The sequence below is a fragment of the Polypterus senegalus genome, chromosome 14, assembly GCF_016835505.1.
Source record: "Polypterus senegalus isolate Bchr_013 chromosome 14, ASM1683550v1, whole genome shotgun sequence".
Classification (NCBI taxonomy): domain Eukaryota; kingdom Metazoa; phylum Chordata; class Cladistia; order Polypteriformes; family Polypteridae; genus Polypterus; species Polypterus senegalus.
This window is the reverse complement of record NC_053167.1, coordinates 55,655,249-55,676,695: the sequence shown is the minus strand read 5'-3', so window position 1 is coordinate 55,676,695 and position 21,447 is coordinate 55,655,249. Positions and strand designations below refer to the sequence as shown.

Here is a 21,447-nt window from a genome sequence, read left to right as displayed (position 1 = left end):
CGCCACACAATCAGCTGTGTAACAGATGTTAAGCCATCGTTAAGTTTATAACACCAATTCTTCAAAACTTTTAAGGAACACTGAAATACCTTCGTAGTACATGTTTAATTATTCCATCCTTCATGCCAGTCCCAATGAAGCATACAGTGCGAGGCAGGAAGCGGTGCGCCAGATCCTTGCTAGCGTAGCAACACCATGTCCTTTTATTATTAACAAAATAGATTATTTAAATGAAGTTAAAGTTTTATCTGTATAATAAACATATTCTGCTGCATTTCATCTTAAAAATAATATCATCATCATACAGTATATAAATACACACTTTATAAAGTGGCTCAGGTTGTGCAATATTATAACTGTAGTGCAGGTTTACAGTGAGGTAATTGTACTTATAAGTACAAATAGTTCTACAAGGAGCACTTGATGGACTGATTGAGTGCATTTAGAGCTCTTGGGATGAAACTCTTTCTGAACCATGCAGGTCAAGTACAGGAAAGGTTTGAAGTGATTGCCATGTGAGAAGCAGGCATTGGCATGGCTGAGGCAGTGTGTGCTTGATGCTATATACCGATAATTCTCGTTCCGATCAGCTGCTCCAATGGGTGCAGTAAGAGTAATATGAAAAAAGATGATCCGCTGTGGCAACCCCTAATGGGAACAGCTGTAAGAGCAAAAAGAAGGTGCAGTGAGAGTAATAATGTTAAAGCAGTTAAGGTATTTAGAATAGTTTGAGCATTCTGTGAACCATTATATTGTTACTGGTTAATTACAATCAGATGCATTAAACTAATAAACAATATGCGGTTAATTTCAGTGCATTTATAAAGCCTCGCCAGGGACATGGATCTGAAAAAGAAAGATAAACCACACAGGAACAGTAGCACTGCTTTGATGCTGGGTGCCGCCAGTCTGAAAAACCGAACGGAGAACTTGCGTACAACACGGTATGAGGTACCGTGGAAATGTGCGTGGCTTTACAGCAAGTTTAAGTTTTATACATCGCGATTTGAACATGGAAACGTTCTTACACAACATTTCTGTGCGTACGCACCATTTATACATGAGGCCCCAGAGGCGCACCTGCCGCCCAAACCCGACACAAATAGGCAATGACACCTGCTCAATCCAACAATAAGCCTTTTATTTAAAGAAAGGCAGCCAGACCTAGAGCAGTCTCCAAAGACGGATACCAACAGCACAAGTAGAGTGAAACTCTGTCCCTTTCCTCCAGAGCCTTGCAGTCTTTCTCCTTCACAGGAGAGCTTCATAAGTGTTATCCTCCGACTCTGACCTCTTCTGGGAGAGGGCTGGCTCCTTTTTAAGCCACCCGGGAGCACTCTTTGTGGTTCTCACAGCTCCCCCTTGCAGCATCCATGTATCCCAACAAGGATGTGCCGGTATTCCCACACAGCCCTGCGGGAATCCGAGACGCTGCTGCAACCCAGGGGTGCTGCCAAATAACAGATCAAGGAAGATAATGTCCTTTGAAAGTCCCCTCCCCGCGTCCTATTTCGGAGGCATCCTAGCCAGGTAATGGCACCAGCCGCCATCCGTCACAGTGGTTGGGGAAAAAATCCTGGACTAGGACTTCAAACATTGCTACCTGACACTGTCAGCATGAGTAAGTCACTTCACTGGAGCCGCTTACTATTGAACATGCTATACAGAATTGTACACAAGTAAAACATGGACAAAAACAACAGAATTATTTTTTTTCTGGAGTACCAATGAGCTTTTACACTCCAAGAACAGTAGAGCAAAAACAACATTAATTAAAAAAAAAAACAGGCTGTTATTTTAGTATTTTATTTCCAATCCTTTATATTTATTTAACCAAGATAATGATGTAAGCAAACTGATTAAATGTTATGTTTTAATATGTTACACCTAAGATAGCAAACAGGGTAATGATTCTAACAGCTGAATAATAAATGAAAATCAGCAATTATTATACTTTTTTTTAAATGGTATCTAGTTTATTAAACACTAGCAAAATACCCGCGCTTCGCAGCGGAGAAGTAGCGTGTTAAAGAAGCAATGAAAAAGAAAAGGAAACATTTTGAAAATAACGTAACATGATTGTCAATGTAATTGTTTTGTCACTGTTGTGAGTGATGAGTGTTGTTGTCATATATATATATATATATATATATATATATATATATATACACACACACACACACACACAAACATATATATACACATATCTATACATATATACATATATATATACATATATATACATACATATCTACATATATACACACACAGCTATTTCGTATCAGTGCAATACGCTGCTTGTTAAAACGGATAACTCCCGCTCTTACGTGCAAGTCTGCGTGGATATTATGAACTATCGTATTTGTTCAAGTTCTATTTAAATTTTAAATAGAAGGAATTTTTATTTAGTCGACAGAAATATCTTTGGTAGGAATGGTAAAACAGACAGGAATATTATTCCTGAATAAATCAACTCAAACCTTAAACAACTTATAATATTTTGCTCTCCATAAAAATATATCCTGTCTAAATTATACAAGTTAGAAATAAAGTAAACGTTAAAAGAACAAACATTCAAATTTCTTTACTCTTATGTAATTTTATATAAAAATAAACTTAGATTTTAAATATCCCAAAAGATTTTGCTCTCCATAAAAATATATCCTGTCAAAATTATACAAATTCAAATATGAACATGCTGCATAACAAAACCTGGAAATATAAATAAAATGTGTTCCTTTCAGCAATAACAAATCAAATCATTCAGTTGTCTTTGCTCATATGTCATTTTAGAGCTGGACGCCTGGCATCTTTTTTGGCAACAGGTTCGTTTCTGTTTGGTGTGAGGTTCTGTGTTGTGGAGATTCTCAGGATGGATTGCAGGTGCTCATCAGTGAGGCGACTCCTGTGTGCTGTTTTGTTAGTCTTCATGACTGAGAAGAGCTTCTCACACAGATATGTGCTACCAAACATGCACAAGGTTCAAGCCGCATGTAGACGGACTTTTTGTTCTTCAAAGTCACCAAAGCGCCGTGCAAACTCAGTGCGCTCAGTTTATCAGCAAAGTGCGTATTTGGGAACACCGTAGTGACGACTTGGTTTAACATTACTTGGCAACAGGGAAAGTGGGGCAATTGCACTGGTGCATTTGTGTCTCCCATAAAAGCAGCTTCACTTGAAATCACTTTGTGATTGTGCACGGGTAAAACGTCCGCTGAAGTGTCAGATTCTTATTTAATTCTTCTGCTTTCTGTATCTTCTGCATTGCATTCAGTCTTTCAGGTTACCCTGATGTTTTGTCTCATAGTGCCGTCTTAGATTAAATTCTGTAATTACAGCCACATTAGCTCCACAAATGAGACACACGGGTTCAGTAAACATATACTCAGCCTCCCATCGGTTTTAAAGGCTCTATTTTCAGAATCAACTTTTCTCTTCAGCATCGTGTGAGCTAGCTTCGCAATAACTTGCAGCATCATAAGCTAGACTTGATTAACGGTAAGTGTTCGGCTAAGGCAGCTGAAGCGCTGCATTATGGGATCTGTAGTTTATTGTGTTACCAGCGCTTCATATACCGGGCCATTAATAACAATAATACAGTATATAAAATGATCTCGCGGGCGGATATAATTACGCCGGGCGGATGTGGCCCGTGGCCCTTGAGTTTGACACATATGGACTAAATAGAACTTGAAAAGATATATTTTTCAAATGTGATCGCGCAATTCAGATAGAGTTGACGCGCACTACAGCCTGCATCCTCCCTCGCTCTTACTTTTTACCGTTCATCTAATGAATACACTGAGTATGGCTTTACCAAAACAATCATTGATGGCGAATAAAGTATCCATTATTCGAGTATGTAGATCGGGATATATATATATATATATATACCAGCGTATCGCAGCGAGAAGTAGTGTGTTAAAAAGCTAGAAAAGAAAAGGGAACATTTTAAAAATAGCGTAACATGACTGTCAATATACAGTATTTGTTTTGTGAGTGTTACTGAGTGTTGCTGTCATCAAGGATTTGATTATCATTATTTCTTTCAATCAGGTTCGTATTTGTAGGATGTGTTGTGTTCAAGTTACATTCCGTGTTTGTCAATCGTTGTAAAGATGACAGGTTTCATTCATCGATTCGTTTCTTACTGCATCAATAAACAGCTCGTCTTCTTCTTTATCTGAGACCTGACACACTGCATGCACGGGTTTTTTACACTGTCTTCCTTTAGCGGGACATTGACTTTTCCAACGTGTGCTTTGTTTCGCAGTAGCTGGATTTATGAATATGCTTGTATGTATCAGGCGCTTCATATTTTTGCTGCCTTTTCAATTGTGTAATTGGTTTTGTTCAGCTCTTTGGAACTGTTGCTTTTATCTGTGCACTGCGTCAGTTCCGTGAGCCGCTCGGTGTACATGCATCGAAGGTTCCCAGCTGTGCTGGTGCCATCTCGTGCTATGTCCATGGCTGTATTTAATGTTACCTTAGTCCTGGCACTTAAAACTTTCTCTCGCAGTTTAAGCTGAGTTTGTGTCAAACACCACCCTGACCATCTCATCTTCCTCTCCATAAGCACAGTCCTTCACCCGTGGCAGTTTGCTATTGGATTGCGCTGACGGACGGCCTTATATGGGCCAGGCACTAAATTACAAGCGCCAGCGGCAGCCTGTCTATGAACTTAATTTAAAGTGTAGGTTTACATCGTGCTTTGTTTCCGAAGTAGCAGAACTCATGAATATGGTTGTATATGTCACTCGCTCGCTTCTTATTGTTTTGCTGCCTTCTCAATTATATAATGCATGTTTTCTTCAGCGCTTTTTGGAGGTCTTCCTGGTTTTCTATGTACTGCGTGATTACGTGGGAGGCGTGATGATGTCACACGAAACTCCGCCCCCACGGCGTTCAAGCTCATCTCCATTACAGTAAATGGAGAAAAACAGCTTCCAGTTATGACCATTACGCGTAGAATTTCGATATAAAACCTGCCCAACTTTTGTAAGGAAGCTGTAAGGAATGAACCTGCCAAATTTCAGCCTTCCACCCACACGGGAAGTTGGAGAATTAGTGGTGAGTGAGTGAGTGAGTGAGCGAGTGAGGGCTTTGCCTTTTATTAGTATAGATGACTCCAAAGAAAGTCTAATTTTAAGAACATCCAAAACTGTGGTGGCATGCATTACTGTATATATAGCATTCTTAAACACTTGGGTGGGATTAAATCTGTGTTTAAGTAGTACAACATCAAATAACCAAAAAAAAAAAAAAAAACACACACAAGTGGCAATCAACTGTGAATGAAAACTTGGTGTACACAAGCACACCTGAAATTTGCTCAAACATGCCCTGTACAATTGCTGACAGTCGATAGTGAACATCACATACATTGGCTTCTTTCTGTGCTCAATATTTCCAAAGCCCCTTAAGCTTAAAGCTACTGGTTAGATCATGCTGGTTATGTTACCCCAAGTATGTCACATACTGTAAACAGACTGTGTTCCAAATTAAAAACAAAAATGTAAAGAGTTGTACTGTATTACTATACTTGGTAACATGCCTTGAAATGGTGTTCACTAATGAAAGGCACTATATAAAATACACATTTTTTTAATAAGGTTGTCACTGGTGGAGTATGAATAAGTTTGTGTCTCTTTGCTATAAGGAAAATATGCAATCCAAAGATGGTGACTATTGACCTTTAACACGATAAATGCAGTATGGAACAACCCAATACTTTCTTTACTATATCCTACTCATATGGACACTGTACATCTAGATGAAATACAGCTTATTAAAATGTTTTAAAATGTCCCTGCTTTGCTGATGCCTTAATCTTATTCAGCTTTTGTAATAACTAATATATTACTTGAAAAGCAGTGCATTAGTACAATTAGCATATTAGAGAAAATAAGCAGACCCTGTGCATAATATGGCTTATGGGAGTGCAAGATATGAAACTAGTAGTAGTAGTAGTATTGTAACACGTACAGAATATAATGAAATGCATACTTGCCATGTCAGAGCAACAGGCCAACTAATCCTTTTAACAAATATTGGGCATTAGACTACCTAACAAATGTACTGGATGGTTGGTTAAAAGAAACATTAAAAGACAACAATAATTAGTGATGGTACTTCTGTATGTGTATGTGTGCAAGTATTAATAAAATAAAGTTAAAAAAAAAACCATACTACAACAGATACAGAACGAATAATATAGAACAGAAAAAAATGGATTTTTCAATTAGTTAATCTTCAAAAAAAGATTCCAAAATAGGTGTACACACCTTTTAAAGGAGGACGTCCACGCCTTTTTTTCTCTCGTGCTTGGCTTGGTTCTTGTTGCTGACTTCTGATTTCTACGTTGCTACCTTCTACCTTTTCCTTCATTATTTTTGCCACCTCTTCAACTTTAACAATCTTTTGCTGGCACCCATCATTTGTTAATTCTCTGTTTTCTTCCTTTAAAATCTCAAGGGGAATTTCTGCTTTGGATATTGAACAGTCATTTGCATTGTGTTCTACAGTGGGTAGCCGGGCATCACCATGTTGCAGCATTTCCTCTCTCTTCAACTCTCTATTGACTGCTAATATTTGGCTATTACTTAGATCCTTGCCAATATTCACCTCTACCATCTCCGTAGATAAATTTTCTTCTGCCATTTTTTTGTTAGATTTTTCATCTAGTATTTTAAAATTTCCTTTTATTATTCCATTAGGAGCATCTGCAATTTTCTCATCATTTGCTGTATTTTCCTGCTTTAATATCTTAGAATCTATTTTAGAACCTTCATTTGATTCTTCAGAGCCATTATCATTTTCAGTAGCAGCTTTAATTAATACAAGACCTGCTTCCTGTTCCCTTTTATCTGCTTTTTTCTCCGATTTTTGATTTAAAGAATCTTTGTTTAAATCTTGCATATTCTTACTCAAAACTTTACCAGCACCTCGTTTTCTTATGACATAGCCTTTTCCCACCTTTGGCTTTATTTTAGAGATGAACCCTGCATCTTTGTATAATATCTTACAATCATCCACCACTTTGAAAGTTGTTCTTTTGCGTTTTGTTTCAAACTCATTGTTACAATTATCATAATTTGTATCAGTCTCTCGTCTGTCCACTTTTGTGTTCTTTCGTGTAAACTGCCTTGCTCTTTTTAAGCCCTCCTGAGAGGCTTGCCTGACTCCTTTCGGACCATCCCGCAAGACTCGTCTAGTCTCTTTTAAGCCCTGCTGTGACAATTGTCTGGCTCCTTTTGCACCCTTCTGCGAGACTTGCCTGGCTCCTTTTGCAGTTTTCTGTGAGCCTCGTCTGACTCCTTTTGAGTCCTTCCGTGAGACTTGCTTGGCCCCTTTTGGACACTTCCGTAGTACTCGCCTGTTCCCCTTTGGACCCTCTCTCAAGACTCGCCTAGTCCTTTTGGGGCCCTGCCGCAAGACTCGCCTAGTCCTTTTTGGGTCCTCAAGACGGAACCGTCTGGCCCTTTTAGGCTCTTCTCCTCTATTGGCTCTTTCAGGCTCCTTCCTTAAAGCTCTCTCAGCTCTTCTTGGGTCCTCCCTCGAAGTATTTTTGGCTTTTCTAGAAATCTCCCCTGAAAGCCTCCTTGATCTTAAAGGGTTCTTATCCTCTAAGGCTCGTCTGACCCTTACAGGGTCCTTCTCATCCGTGGTCTGCCTTACCCTAACAGGGTCCTTCCCATCCGTGGTCTGTCTAGCCCTTATAGTGTCTTTTTCCACGGAGCATCGCCTGCCCCTTACAGGGTCCTTTCCTTCTGAGCTTCGCCTGCCCCTAACAGAGTCTTTCTCCTCTGAAGCTTGCCTAGCCCTTATAGGGTTCTTCTCCTCTGTGGTTTGCCTGGCCTTTATAGGGTCCTCCTCCTCTTCCTCCTCTGAAGCTCGCATGGCCTTAACAGGGTCAGCCTCTTCTTCCAAGGCTCGCTTGGCCTTTACAGGGTCCTTTTCTGAAACTGGTTTGGTTCTATTACAGGCCTTCTCCAAGACTTGCACGGTTCTCTTAGAGTTCTCCTCCGATGTATAGTGTGGTCTTTTGGAGATCTCCTGTGATATAGTCTCGTGATTTTTACAATGCTCCTTGGAAGTACATAAAATTGGTTTAGAATGCTTCTCCGTTACTATCCAGGGTCGCTTAGAATATTTCTTTGAGACCTGCCTGGCCTTTTTAAAATGCTGCACTGAAACACGCCTGACCCTTTTAAAATGATCATCTGGGAATAATCTGGTCTTTTTAGAATGTTCATCTGATGCTAGTCTTATTCTTTTAGGGTGTTCCACAGACTCTTGTTTAACATTTATAGGCATTTCAGCTTTTAGTTTGGCCCATTTTGAGTTCTCATGAGATGCTCGCTTAAAACAAACCTTCTTAACCACTTCTTTTCTATAAATACCCTGGTCTTTTTCCTGCACATTGCAACTGACTTCTTTAGATTTAATGTTCCCATGACTCCCTGTATGATCTGTTCCATTGTGTTTTATGTCATCTTTTACAGTTTCTTTTTTTCCACCACTTTTTTCAACGATCTTGTCTTCAATCTTACATTTTCCAATTTTCTGGAAAAAAATTGAAAGAACAATGAAAACAAATACAAAAAACAAACATAATTTTAAAAGAAGTAGCATTAAACATTTAACCAACATTCAACACGATGTCACTCTTATGTGCCATTTTAAACAAAAATGTATTAAAACTACAGCTGCTGATTAATCATAGTTAATACTTTCAATTAAAACATTAAAATTTCTGTGATTACATTTTTAAAGCTACCCCTAAATGCATTAAACTGGTTAATTTCACTACAGTTCATACATAACAAAGTAGCGGCAGATTAATATATTTTACAGTGGGTACGGAAAGTATTCAGACCCCCTTCAATTTTTCACTCTTTGTTATATTGCAGCCATTTGCTAAAATCATTTAAATTAATTTTTTCCCTCGTTAATGTACATACAGCACCCCATATTGACAGACAAAAAAAATAATTTTTGAAATTGTTGCAGATTTATTAAAAAAGAAAAACTGAAATATCACATGGTGCTAAGTATTCAGACCCTTTGCTCAGTATTTAGTAGAAGCACCCTTTTGAGCTAATACAGCCATGAGTCTTCATGGGAAAGATGCAACAAGTTTTTCACACCTGGATTTGGGGATCATCTACCATTCCTCCTTGCAGATCCTCTCCAGTTCTGTCAGGTTGGATGGTAAACGTTGGTGGACAGCCATTTTTAGGTCTCTCCAGAGATGCTCAATTGGGTTTAAGTCAGGGCTCTGGCTGGGCCATTCAAGAACAGTCACAGAGTTGTTGTGAAGCCACTCCTTCGTTATTTTAGCTGTGTGCTTAGGGTCATTGTCTTGTTGGAAGGTAAACCTTCGGCCCAGTCTGAGGTCCTTAGCACTCTGGAGAAGGTTTTTATCCAGGATATCCCTGTACTTGGCCGCATTCATCTTTCCCTCGATTGCAATCAGTCGTCCTGTCCCTGCAGCTGAAAAACACCCCAACAGCAGATAGAACTTTTTGGCCTTAATTCTAAGCAGTATGTGTGGAGACAACCAGGCACTGCCCATCACTTGTCCAATGCAGTCCCCACAGTGAAGCATGGCGGTCCACCAACGTTTACCATCCAACCTGACAGAAATGGAGAGGATCTGCAAGGAGGAATGGCAGAGGATCCCCAAATCCAGGTGTGAAAAACTTGTTGCATCTTTCCCAAGAAGACTCATGGCTGTATTAGCTCAAAAAGGGTGCTTCTACTAAATACTGAGCAAAGGGTCTGAATACTTAGGACCATGTGATATTTCAGTTTTTCTTTTTTAATAAATCTGCAACAATTTCAAAAAAAAATTTTTGTCTGTCAATATGGGGTGCTGTGTGTACATTAATGAGGGAAAAAATTAATTCAAATGATTTTAGCAAATGGCTGCAATATAACAAAGAGTGAAAGATTGAAGGAGGTCTGAATACATTCCGTACCCACTATAATAGTAGTACTGAGTCACCAGCGCTTGATCATTTGCTATGTTGTTTCTTTATAATGAACTTCATTTACACCACTTACACTTCTAATACTGGATCATTCCGTATTGAATGAATAAGGGAAGCAATTTCTTTCATTTTTCATACACATTGTTTCATATACAAACTAGCTCTTCAGAGTGCAGAGAACAACATGAGAACAATTAAAATCAAACCAGTTATACAAGCTAAGTGAATGAGTTTCACTTTTGTTTTGCACTAACAATGCAGATGGACAAACTGTGTGCTGAGTGATCCTTGCCATTATGCTGCATTGTAGTTTATATATAAAAAAAAAAAAAAAAAATCACATTGCACAGAATAGCAGTGATGCCTACTAATGCAAGTCCGTCCAGGAAATGTAAGAGGCTGTCAGGATAACGGTCTGAGTGGGAGACAGAATGCCAGTAGTTCAGCCCTGTCCCTGGTGAGGAATATGCTTTTCATCGCACATGGAGGAATTCTGGACCCGAAGCAGCAGGCTGCAGGTGCTACCCATGTCAGATCAGCTAAACCAGCTGATGACACTGTGGAATCCCTTCATTCCTAATACCTCACTTAGATGTATCTCACTCAGTAGTGGTTCACAGCAAACCAGCAGTTATCTAGAATTTAAACCACTTTGCCAATAAAGTCAATTGGATTTTATCTAAAGAATTCACCTGTGTGTTTCGAGCAAATTCTTAAAGTGAGCATTTAAACCTTTAATATACAGATACCCAGTCTCTTAATCTTTCTGCATTCCTTTAGAATTTTAAACTAGTTCAGGCTGTCACAAGGGTTTCATTTTTTAAATTGTTTTTAACGGTATTATATAATTTATAGGTACAATTTAAAAATGATTAGTCTGGTCTGAAAATGTTTAGGAAGGATTAGCAGTGAAAGAAGTTAGAGAAATAAAAATTAATAAAAAAATAAAAAATAAAAAAATAGTATGGAACTGTCCTCACTCAACAGAAGATTCTACAGTGGAAATGATTGTACTGTAAAATAATCCACATTATAGAAATGATTATACTGTAAAATAATACACAATCAAGTACCTTAAGATATATAACATTTATTATGTACACAAATAAAAGCAGAACAAGGTGCAAAAATAGGCAGATTGGTACAGGGATGGCTTAATAGCTTTTGTCCACATTAACTTAAACAGGTCTGTTGTGTGGGTGTTTGTGTGTTCATTTTTTTCTTTTTATCATTCAGCGTATGCTTTGGAAGGGCAAATAGGACATCAGATTTCTTCACTTATGTTCCTCTGAGTGTGTGAGCTTGTGTGTACACTTGCATATACCTCTGTGCATGCAAATATATACTGTACATTTAAATAAATTATGCATCTCAAATAGTACATTTACAAAAAATTTGCAAGTCTATAGGCCAGGTGCCATTACTAAATGGAATAGACTGCAAAAGTCCAGGTTAAATGACAACTTGTATCTTCTTTTTTTTTTAAAAAAAAAAAAACACACACACATCTACTTTTTTTCCTCAATTTATCAATGTGCACAGGTTTCATCATTCAAGGTAGAGAGATGCCTAAAAAAACTGCTTGTTCTAAATTTTTGTGTTTTTGTTAGGATGTAGTCATTCACGTGCTCTACACAACACAAAAACAGAATAATTAATTATCAGAAGAAAATTATAACTTTTAAGATGTGAAAATGAATTTCAGTTTTCACCCATACAAACACCATTGAAAAAAAACTTTTAATGATGCTTTGGATATCAAAGAATCAAAATCTGAACTTAAGTGGATAGTGAATTTTTGACCCCAACACAAAACTTCCATTCACATGGAAGTAAAAAAGAAAAATACTTGCTAATGTTGAGGCAAAGGAAAATATATATTGCTAATAATTTCAGAATTGGTAGACAAAAGGTAGAACCAGGACCAAGTTTAAAGAAGTTGTAAGTTACAAAAAAGCAAATAATTAAATGTAGCAATAACCAAGAAACACACCAAGAACCTTATCTGAGTAATGCCAGTATTTTAATATTTTAGCGATTGGGAGAAAGGAGTAATAATTAAAAGGCTATTCAATGACAAAGTGTGCAGAAAAATCAGTTGTGTTATAGTCTGTTCAATGTACATAATAAACATGGCACAATGTACTACTAAATGGCAAGATGTAGTTCTAAAAGGCTTGAATTAATTAACAGGATCTTTGGTGTTATATTATATGGGGCAGCTTTCATATGTAATTTTGCTCAGAATATCGTTTGCTACACAGTGCGTAAACAACCTATCATTTTGCGTATCCAATTATTCATCCTTTTTTGATGTCTCAAGGTTTCTCTGTATCTTATTATGTTGGTTTCTGAGAAGTATACAATGCATAATGAAAAAAAAAAATTGGGACAAATCAACTGTCTTTGTTACCAAAACTAAAACATATTAGTGTTTCTGTAGAAGCTGTCTTAAAGAAGCATAAATAAAAATGTAAAAAATAATTGACATATTGTTTCTATTGGGAAAGAAAAATAAAAATATTTGTGGTTACTTGAATACATTTGTAACATTTTCTGGAAAAGAGAAAGAGAAGCTAGATGTGTCAATAACTCTTAACACTTTATTCCCACCTTGTAAGGCTTGATGTGGATGCTTTTTACAGTCTGAATAACTCCATCATAAAACTTCACTGCATAAGTAGCTGAAATTAAAAAAAAAAAAAAAGCTTTAGCATTATAATCACATTATACATAGACTATGCAAACAGCTATTTTTAAGTAATTGCAAAACATCTATGTAAATATCACTAAAAATTCATTTATTCTTAAGTAGATTTAATGATTCCACTCTCTCAAAATGGGCTGATTGAATTACAAATGAATTGTTAAACCTTTAAATCATTATAATGTACCAGATGACTAAGTATTTTATATAGGAAAACTGTTTAGAACAGTGCTCCTCAATCACGGTCCTGGAGAGCTGCAGAAGGCTATGGGTTTTCATTCCAGCCAGTGTCCCAATTGGAACTCATTCCTTGCTGATAATGATAGTTGGTGTTTAAAGACTTGCAGGGCTGATATTCCTCTTTTGTAATTAAAAACCACAAAAACGTATTTTAAAATTACTTTATTTTGCATACTGACAACATCTTAAGCAGATATATATATATATATATACACATACATATATACACATACATATATACATATATACACATATATACATATATACATACATACATACAGTGGGATGCAAAAGTTCGGGCAACCTTGTTAATAGTCATTATTTTCCTGTATAAATCATTGGTTGTTACGATAAAAAATGTCAGTTAAATATATCATATAGGAGACACACACAGTGATATTTGAGAAGTGAAATGAAGTTTTTTGGATTTACAGAAAGTGTGCAATAATTGTTCAAACAAAATCAGGCAGGTGCATAAATTTGGGCACCACAAAAAAGAAATGAAATCAATATTTAGTAGAGCCGCCTTTTGCGGTAATTACAGTCTCTAAAGGCTTCCTGTAGGTTCCAATGAGAGTATGGATTGTGGTTGAAGGTATTTTGGACCATTCCTCTTTACAAAACATCTCTAGTTCATTCAGGTTTGATGGCTTCCGAGCATGGACAGCTCTCTTTAACTCACACCACAGATTTTCAATTATATTCAGGTCTGGGGACTGAGATGGCCATTCCAGAACGTTGTACTTATTCCTCTGCATGAATGCCTTAGTGGATTTTGAGCAGTGTTTCGGGTCCTTGTCTTGTTGAAAGATCCAGCCCTGGCGCAGTTTCAGCTTTGTCACCGATTCCTGGACATTGGTCTCCAGAATCTGCTGATACTGAGTGGAATACATGCATCCCTCAACTTCGACAAGATTCCCAGTCCCTGCACTGGCCACACAGCATGATGGAACCACCACCATATTTTACTGTAGGTAGCAGGTGTTTTTCTTGGAATGCAGTGTTCTTTTCCCTCCATGCATAACGCCCCTTGTTATGCCCAAATAACTCAATTTTAGTTTCATCAGTCCACAGCACCTTATTCCAAAACGAAGCTGGCTTGTCCAAATGTGCTTGAGCATACCTCAAGCGGCTCTGTTTGTGCTGTGGGCGGAGAAAAGGCTTCCTCTGCATCACTCTCGCATACAGCATCTCCTTGTGTAAAGTGCGTCAAATCGTTGAACGATGCACAGTGACTCCATCTGCTGCAAGATGATGTTGTAGGCCTTTGGTGCTGGTCTGTGTGTTGACTCTGACTGTTCTCACCATTCGTCGCTCCTGTCTATCCGAAATCTTTCTTGGTGTGCCACTTCGAGCCTTAACTTGAACTGAGCCTGTGGTCTTCCATTTCATCAATATGTTCCTAACTGTGGAAACAGACAGCTTAAATCTCTGGGACAGCTTTCTGTATCCTTACCCTAAACCATGATGGTGAACAATCTTTGTCTTCGGGTCATTTGAGAGTTGTTTTGTGACCCCCATGTTGCTACTCTTCAAAGAAAATTAAAGGAGGAGGGAAACTTACAATTGACCCCCTTAAATACTCTTTCTCATTATAGGATTCACCTATGTATGAAGGTCAGGGGTCACTGAGCTTACCAAGCCAATTTGAGCTCCAATAATTAGTTCTAAAAGTTTTGGAATCAATAAAATGACAACGGTGTCCAAATTTATGCACCTGCCTGATTTTGTTTCAACAATTATTGCACACTTTCTGTAAATCCAATAAACTTCATTTCACTTCTCAAATATCACTGTGTGCGTCTCCTATATGATATATTTAAATGACATTTTTTATCATAACAACCAACAATTGACACTGGAAAATAATGACTAATTACAAGGTTGCCCAAACTTTTGCATCCCACTGTATGTGTGTGTGGCTGCGTACAATTTTGAGTTGCTGCAATTAAATTTTGGCAAAACGGACTAGCCTGCTACATAATTTTTTCACTGTGATTTTTGGGGCGTCTTTGAATTCAGGGCTCTGTAGGTTGATCATTTTCATTTCCATCAAACAATGTGGCATCCTTTCATTCCAAACACATTACCCAGTCTATATCAGTATAGATATCCAGGAGGATTTCTTTTTCCCATTGAGATCTGATGTGTTTTCAAAGTGTTCCTTTAATTTTTTTGAGCAGTTATATATATATATATATATATATATATATATATATATATATATATATATATATATATATATATATATATATATATATATATATATATATATATATATATATATATATATATATATATATACACACACACACACACATACATACATGTGTACATATATACACACACACATATACTATGGGGTGCCAAACAGGCAAATAAATTGATTTTGTAAATATATAAAGTCAAAATTTGAATATATAAAGTCATCGCTGGAATATATAAAGTCAAAACCTGAATATATAAAGTCAGTGTCGGAATTTATAAAGTCATTCCTGATTATATAAAGTCAACATCTGAGTATATAAAGTCAAAGTCAAAATCTATTGATTGAAACGACTCTGAACTGAACTAAGTGAACAAAAACATATTCAGAAAAATAAATTAAAAAAACACTGTTCGGTTAATGTTTTGAAAATGATGCAAATGCCCTGCCCAGGATTGGTTCCTGCCTTGCGCCCAGTGTTGGCTGGGATTGGCTCCAGCAGACCACTGTGACCCTGTGGTCGGATTCAACAGGTTGGGAAATGGATGGATATTCCAGCGCTTACTTTATATATTCTGAAATATTCCAACGCTGTCTTTAAATACTCAGGTTTTGACTTTATATATTTGGGAATGACTTTATATATTCAAGTTTTGACTTTATTTATTCCGACAGTGACTAAATATAATAAAGTTTTGACTTTATATAGTTAATTGTAGTCATCATTGCATAATTTTTTCTTTACCATAGAAATTTAAAGACTAAATTCAACTTCCATTCCTAACAAATATATTTCTGGCGATTAAATAGAACCTACTTATATCCAAATTCGAGCTATTGAGCTGTCACCTGCCTGCCTGAATAAGTTGCCCTCGCTTCGCTCTTACTTTTTTACTGTTCATTTAATCATGTCTAGTGGCGGAAAATTTATAAAATGGAAGGATGATTACACCGAGTATGGCTTTACCAAAACAATTATTGATGGCGAATCGTTATTCATAAAGCTTCAATTGGTGACCTGTTTTTCTGTGTTAACCTCATATTTCTTCATACTTCTTCTCAAACCAAGGGTGTGCGAGGGTAAAATGAATCGGGAAGCACTGATCAATGTAATCGGTGTACCATGAAATCATGCATTGACATAAATTCCACTTTGCTTGTATTGCAAAGTGTGATTAAATGCGTGATTTTTAGCGCTTATGGAGCACATGCATCTAAGCTTCTCAGCTGTGTTTGTGCTAAGAAAAGGAAACATTTTAAATATAACGTAACACAATCGTCAATGTAACCTTTTGTAAGTAGTGCCTGGAGGATTCAGTGTGGAGAAACTGTAGAGACAGTGTGTGTATTAACTTGTGGATTTTTCTGTATTTGGTGGCAGAGTCACAAAGTCGCTTCCGTAACACTGCGTGCGTTAGCTGCAGAGCTCAGCTCAGAGCGAAATGAGGTGAATGGGAGGGGAGATGATGACGTGCCCCCCCCCCCCGCCTTAACTGTCAATCCCCCACAAACACGGTCTCTCGAAATTTGCATAAGCACAGCCCTTCACCTGCAATTTTAACTTCGTTACAAAGTGATCAAAACTCTCGTTTATATCCTGCATTTTCTCATTAAACTTGTATCCCGCATTACCCGTGGGCATGACAAACGACAGCGGCAGCCTGTCTATGAACTTAATTTAAACTTTAGGTTTACACCTTGCTTTGTTTCCGAAGTAGCAGCACTCATGAATATGGTTGTATATGTCATTCGCTCGCTTCTTATTGTTTCGCTGCCTTCTCAATTGTATAATGCATGTTTTCTTCAGCGCTTTTGGAGCTCTTCCTGGTTTTCTACGCACATGTTGACAGTCAGTTCACGTGATTACATGGGGGGCATGATGATGTCACACGAAACTCCGCCCCCCACGGCTTTTGAGCTCAACTCCATTACAGTAAATGGAGAAAAATAGCTTCCAGTTATGACCAAGTGAGTCAGTCAGTCAGTGCTTTGCCTTTTATTAGTATACTAGCAAAATACCCGCGCTTCGCAGCGGAGCAGTAGAGTGTTAAAGAAGTTATGAAAAAGAAAAGGAAACATTTTAAAAATAACGTTACATGATTGTCAATGTAATTGTTTTGTCACTGTTATGAGTGTTGCTGTCATATATATATATATATATATATATATATATATATATAAATACAAAATACCAGCTCGAGTGCGCAAAGTACTGCATTAAAATTTTTATTAAGAAGAAAATTAAACCTTTTTAAACTGAGGGAAAATATGCCAATAGTTATTTGTTAATGATCTCTTTGTATACCACATTGTCAGTTCGGCTCAATGGTTGTAATATGACGAAGCTGTGCGCTGAGCTTACTCTTGAGCATGCAACTTACAGTTGGCCATGTGAACAGTAATCTTGTCTCAGATCTCACAGCTTGGATTGCTGCTGTCATAATCGGTTTGAGTTTTATGGTTTGTTTCAATTACGACAGTATTTGCAGGACTTCTTGTGTTGAAGTGACATTCGGCATCTGTCAAGCGTTGTAAGCACACAACTGGTTTCATCGATAAAATCGCATCCAGCTTTTGAGAGTTTAAACATTCATAAACATCAAAGTGTTCAATACTGAAATCGTCACCTGTGAATCTAAAATGTTTAAGAGGCATTGGCGGTTGTTGAAAGTTGTAAAATGTTTGGCTATTTCGGTACACTTGAAAGCGACAACTAAACAATTCAGCGGCAGAAGAATATCTACATATACACATATATACACATACATATACATATATATATATACACACACATATACACACACACACACACACACACATATATATATATATACATACACATACATACATATATATATACATACATGCATACATATATATATACATACATACATATATATACATACATACCTATCTACATCATATATACACACACACATATATAATTTGTGTGTGTGTGTAAGTATGTATGTGTGTATATATATATATATATGTATAGGTGTGTGTGTATATATATATATATATATATATATATATATATATATATATACACACATATATATATATATATATATATATATATATATATATATATACACACATATACATATATATATATATATATATATATATATATATATATATACACACACACATACATATACTTGTGTGTATGTTTGTATGTGTTTATATGTGTGTGTATAGCTTTGGTCACTGAGTGCAAGGGAAAAATAAAATATAGTCTATAAGTTATTAAACAGTAAAACATTAACGTTTTAAGAAGTACAGGTACATTGAGCACTACTGGAGTGGTTGGGTAAACTACATTTTAAAGACTGTGTAACACAACAGGTAAGTAACTAACAGCAGCTAAAATATATATGGATCATCTCTCGGTAGTAGATCCCTTTTGAAAGGCGCTACACGACGGCTGTGGTATAGAAATTACATTTTCTATGTGAACGTTCAAATCTGTGCCTCTGGTAATGTGCCTTACTGGCATTTAAAGAAAATTAGTTTTGTGTCCTCTGCAGTGTTAAGAGAGAAAGGCTTTGGTTTGGGATAAAAGGAAAAAGGTGTAAAGAAAGGAAAGTTGCCTTTTTCTTTTATATAGTATAGAGAGATGTGTTCGCTGACGTTATGATCGCCTTTTGGGGACAGTCGCAGTGGGTCTTGTGTAGACTGGTGAGACGTCCCGCCATTAATCGGCTGTGATGGCACTGTCAGTCCTCCACTCGTGTGCGTGTCTTCATAATCCGAGGTGAGGACCTCATAATCGTATACGTGCAAAAGAAAGTGTGAATCGCCTTAATATTATTTTGCTGTGGTGTTGAAAAGGGGTCCCGTGTTTGCATTTGTCTGGGCTATAGCGCAGGGGGAGGATGAAAAAAATTAAAAGTTCTCACTTTGACTTAAGGCAGAAGCGCAGTCAGCGTCTCAAAGGCCGAAACAGCTATGCACGCGCGCTGGCTGCTCGACTTTTGCAGGGCAGGAGACCACAGTTTTTGCAGACATGTTCATGATATCAAAAGTCTCTGCGCTCTTTGGAGGTCATTCATATATATCAAAATACCCGCGCCTCGCAGCGGAGAAGTAGTGTGTTAAAGAAGTAATGAAAAAGAAAAGGAAACATTTTAATAACAACGTAACATGATTGACATTGTCATGAGTGTTGCCGTCATATATATGCCTGCCTAAATAAGTCACCCTCGCTTTGCTCTTACATTATTTACCGTTCATTTAATCATGGCTAATGGCGGAAAAATTATTAAATGGAAGGAGGATGGCTTTACCAAAACAATTATTGATTAATGCGAATCGATTATTCATAAAGCTTGAATTGGTGATCTGTTTTTCTGTGTTAACCTCATATTTTTTCATACTTCTTCTCAAACTAAGGTGGTGCGAGGGTAAAATGAATCGGGATGCGCTGATCAATATAATTTGTACCAGGAAATCATGCATTGACAAAAGCTCCCCTTTGCTTGTAATGCAAAGTGTGATTAAATGCATTATTTTTAAGCGTTATGGAGCACATGCATCGAAGCTTCTCAGCTGTGCTTGTGCTAAGAAAAGGAAAGATTTTAAAAATAACGTAACACGATTGTCAATGTAACCTTTTGCAAATAGTGCCTGGAGGATTCAGTGTGGAGAAACTCTAGAGACAGCGTATGTATTAACTTGTGGATTTTATTTGTGAGTATTTGGTGTCAGTCTGACGAAGTTGCTTCGGAAGACGGCGTTAGCTGGAGCTCAGCTCAGAGCGAAATGAGATGAATGGGAGGGAGATAATGACGTGACTCCCCCCGCCTTAACTGTCGATCCCCCACAAACACAGTCTCTCAGAATTTGCATAAGCACACCCCTTCACCTACAATTTTAACTTAGTTACAAAGTGATCAAAACTCGCTTATATCCTCGTCCTCTCATTAACCTTGTATCCCGCATTACCTGTGGGCATGTGAAACGCCAGCGGTAGCCTGTCTATGAACTTAATTTAAATTTTAGATGTACACCTTGTTTTCTTTCCGAGGTAGCAGCACTCATGAATATGGTAGTATATGTCACTCGCTCGCTTCTTATTGTTTCGCTGCCTTCTCAATTATATAATGCATGTTTTCTTAAGCGCTTTTGGAGGTCTTCCTGGTTTTCTACGCACTGCGTTGACAGTCAGTGCACGTGATTACGTGGGAGGCGTGATGATGTCACACGAAACTCCGCCCCCCCACGTCATTCCAGCTCAACTCCATTACAGTTAATGGAGAAAAATACCTTCCAGTTATGACCATTAGGCGTAGAATTTCGAAATGAAACCTGCCCAACTTTTGTAAGTAAGTGAGGGCTTTGCCTTTTATTAGTGTGTGTATATATATATATATATATATATATATATATATATATATATATATATATATATATATATATATATATATATATATATATATATATATATATATATATAAATGTTATATGTGGAATTTTATTATAAACTTTTGCCTCGGTTCACGACCACACACTTGGTATACGAACAAGTCAGTTTCCATTTCAGTTTGTACATGTTCAGTCTCTCCCTGTGCAGCGTGCGAGCGAGAGAGAGACAGCGCGACACACACACACAGGTGCGCGAGACAGAGGCACACACACACACACAGGCGCGCGAGACAGAGGCACACACACACACAGGCGCGAGGCACATACACAGGCGCTCCAGGCTCGAGAAAGAGACACACGCACACATGAGAGAGAGAGAGAGAGCGAGCAAGCGAGAGAGGGAAGGCTGAAAGCAAAAGGTAGAAAAGGCTTGTTTTTGTTTTCAGTTCTGTTTACAGTGGTCGGTTCATAGCGTATAATGTGGCAATGTTACTTTTCTTTGTGGTTTATTAAATTACGGATTTTTCAAATGTTAATTTTTTTCCCTAAAAAAAAAAAAACTCATTAAAAAAAGTGTTTACAGCGATCAGGTCATAAGGCTATAGCGCAAACTCTTGTAATGTTAGTTTTCTCGATTGTTCAAGGTTTTCTCAGTGTTATTCAATGTTTTTACATTTAGTTTACTATTAGATGTGCATTCTATCGTATAATTAACTATATTTGTGCTTAAAAATCTTTAAAGTACAGTCTGGAACGGATTAATTGTATTTACATACAATCCTATGGGGGAAATTGCTTCGGTTCACGATCAGAGTTTCGGAGCGAATTATGGTCAGATTAGGATTAGCAGTTAGTTTGAAGGTGAAATTAGAGTCAGGTGTTTTCTATCAATGGGATGACATAATCAAGTGCGAGTGGGCACCCAGTCT

At 37.3% G+C, this 21,447-nt stretch overlaps 1 protein-coding gene across 5 annotated transcripts in view; it reads right to left on the bottom strand.

Moving 5' to 3' along the window:
* phf20b (PHD finger protein 20, b) overlaps window positions 1-21,447 on the bottom strand; it is a 161,199-nt gene that overhangs the window by 71,501 nt on the left and 68,251 nt on the right. For all 5 annotated transcript variants that reach the window (XM_039735526.1, XM_039735527.1, XM_039735530.1 and 2 more), the window contains 2 exons: window positions 12,609-12,679; window positions 6,285-8,565 (listed from right to left, as the gene is read on the bottom strand). In XM_039735526.1, coding sequence (XP_039591460.1) covers window positions 6,285-8,565; window positions 12,609-12,679 — 2,352 coding nt within the window. The remainder of the gene's footprint in view (window positions 1-6,284; window positions 8,566-12,608; window positions 12,680-21,447) is intronic.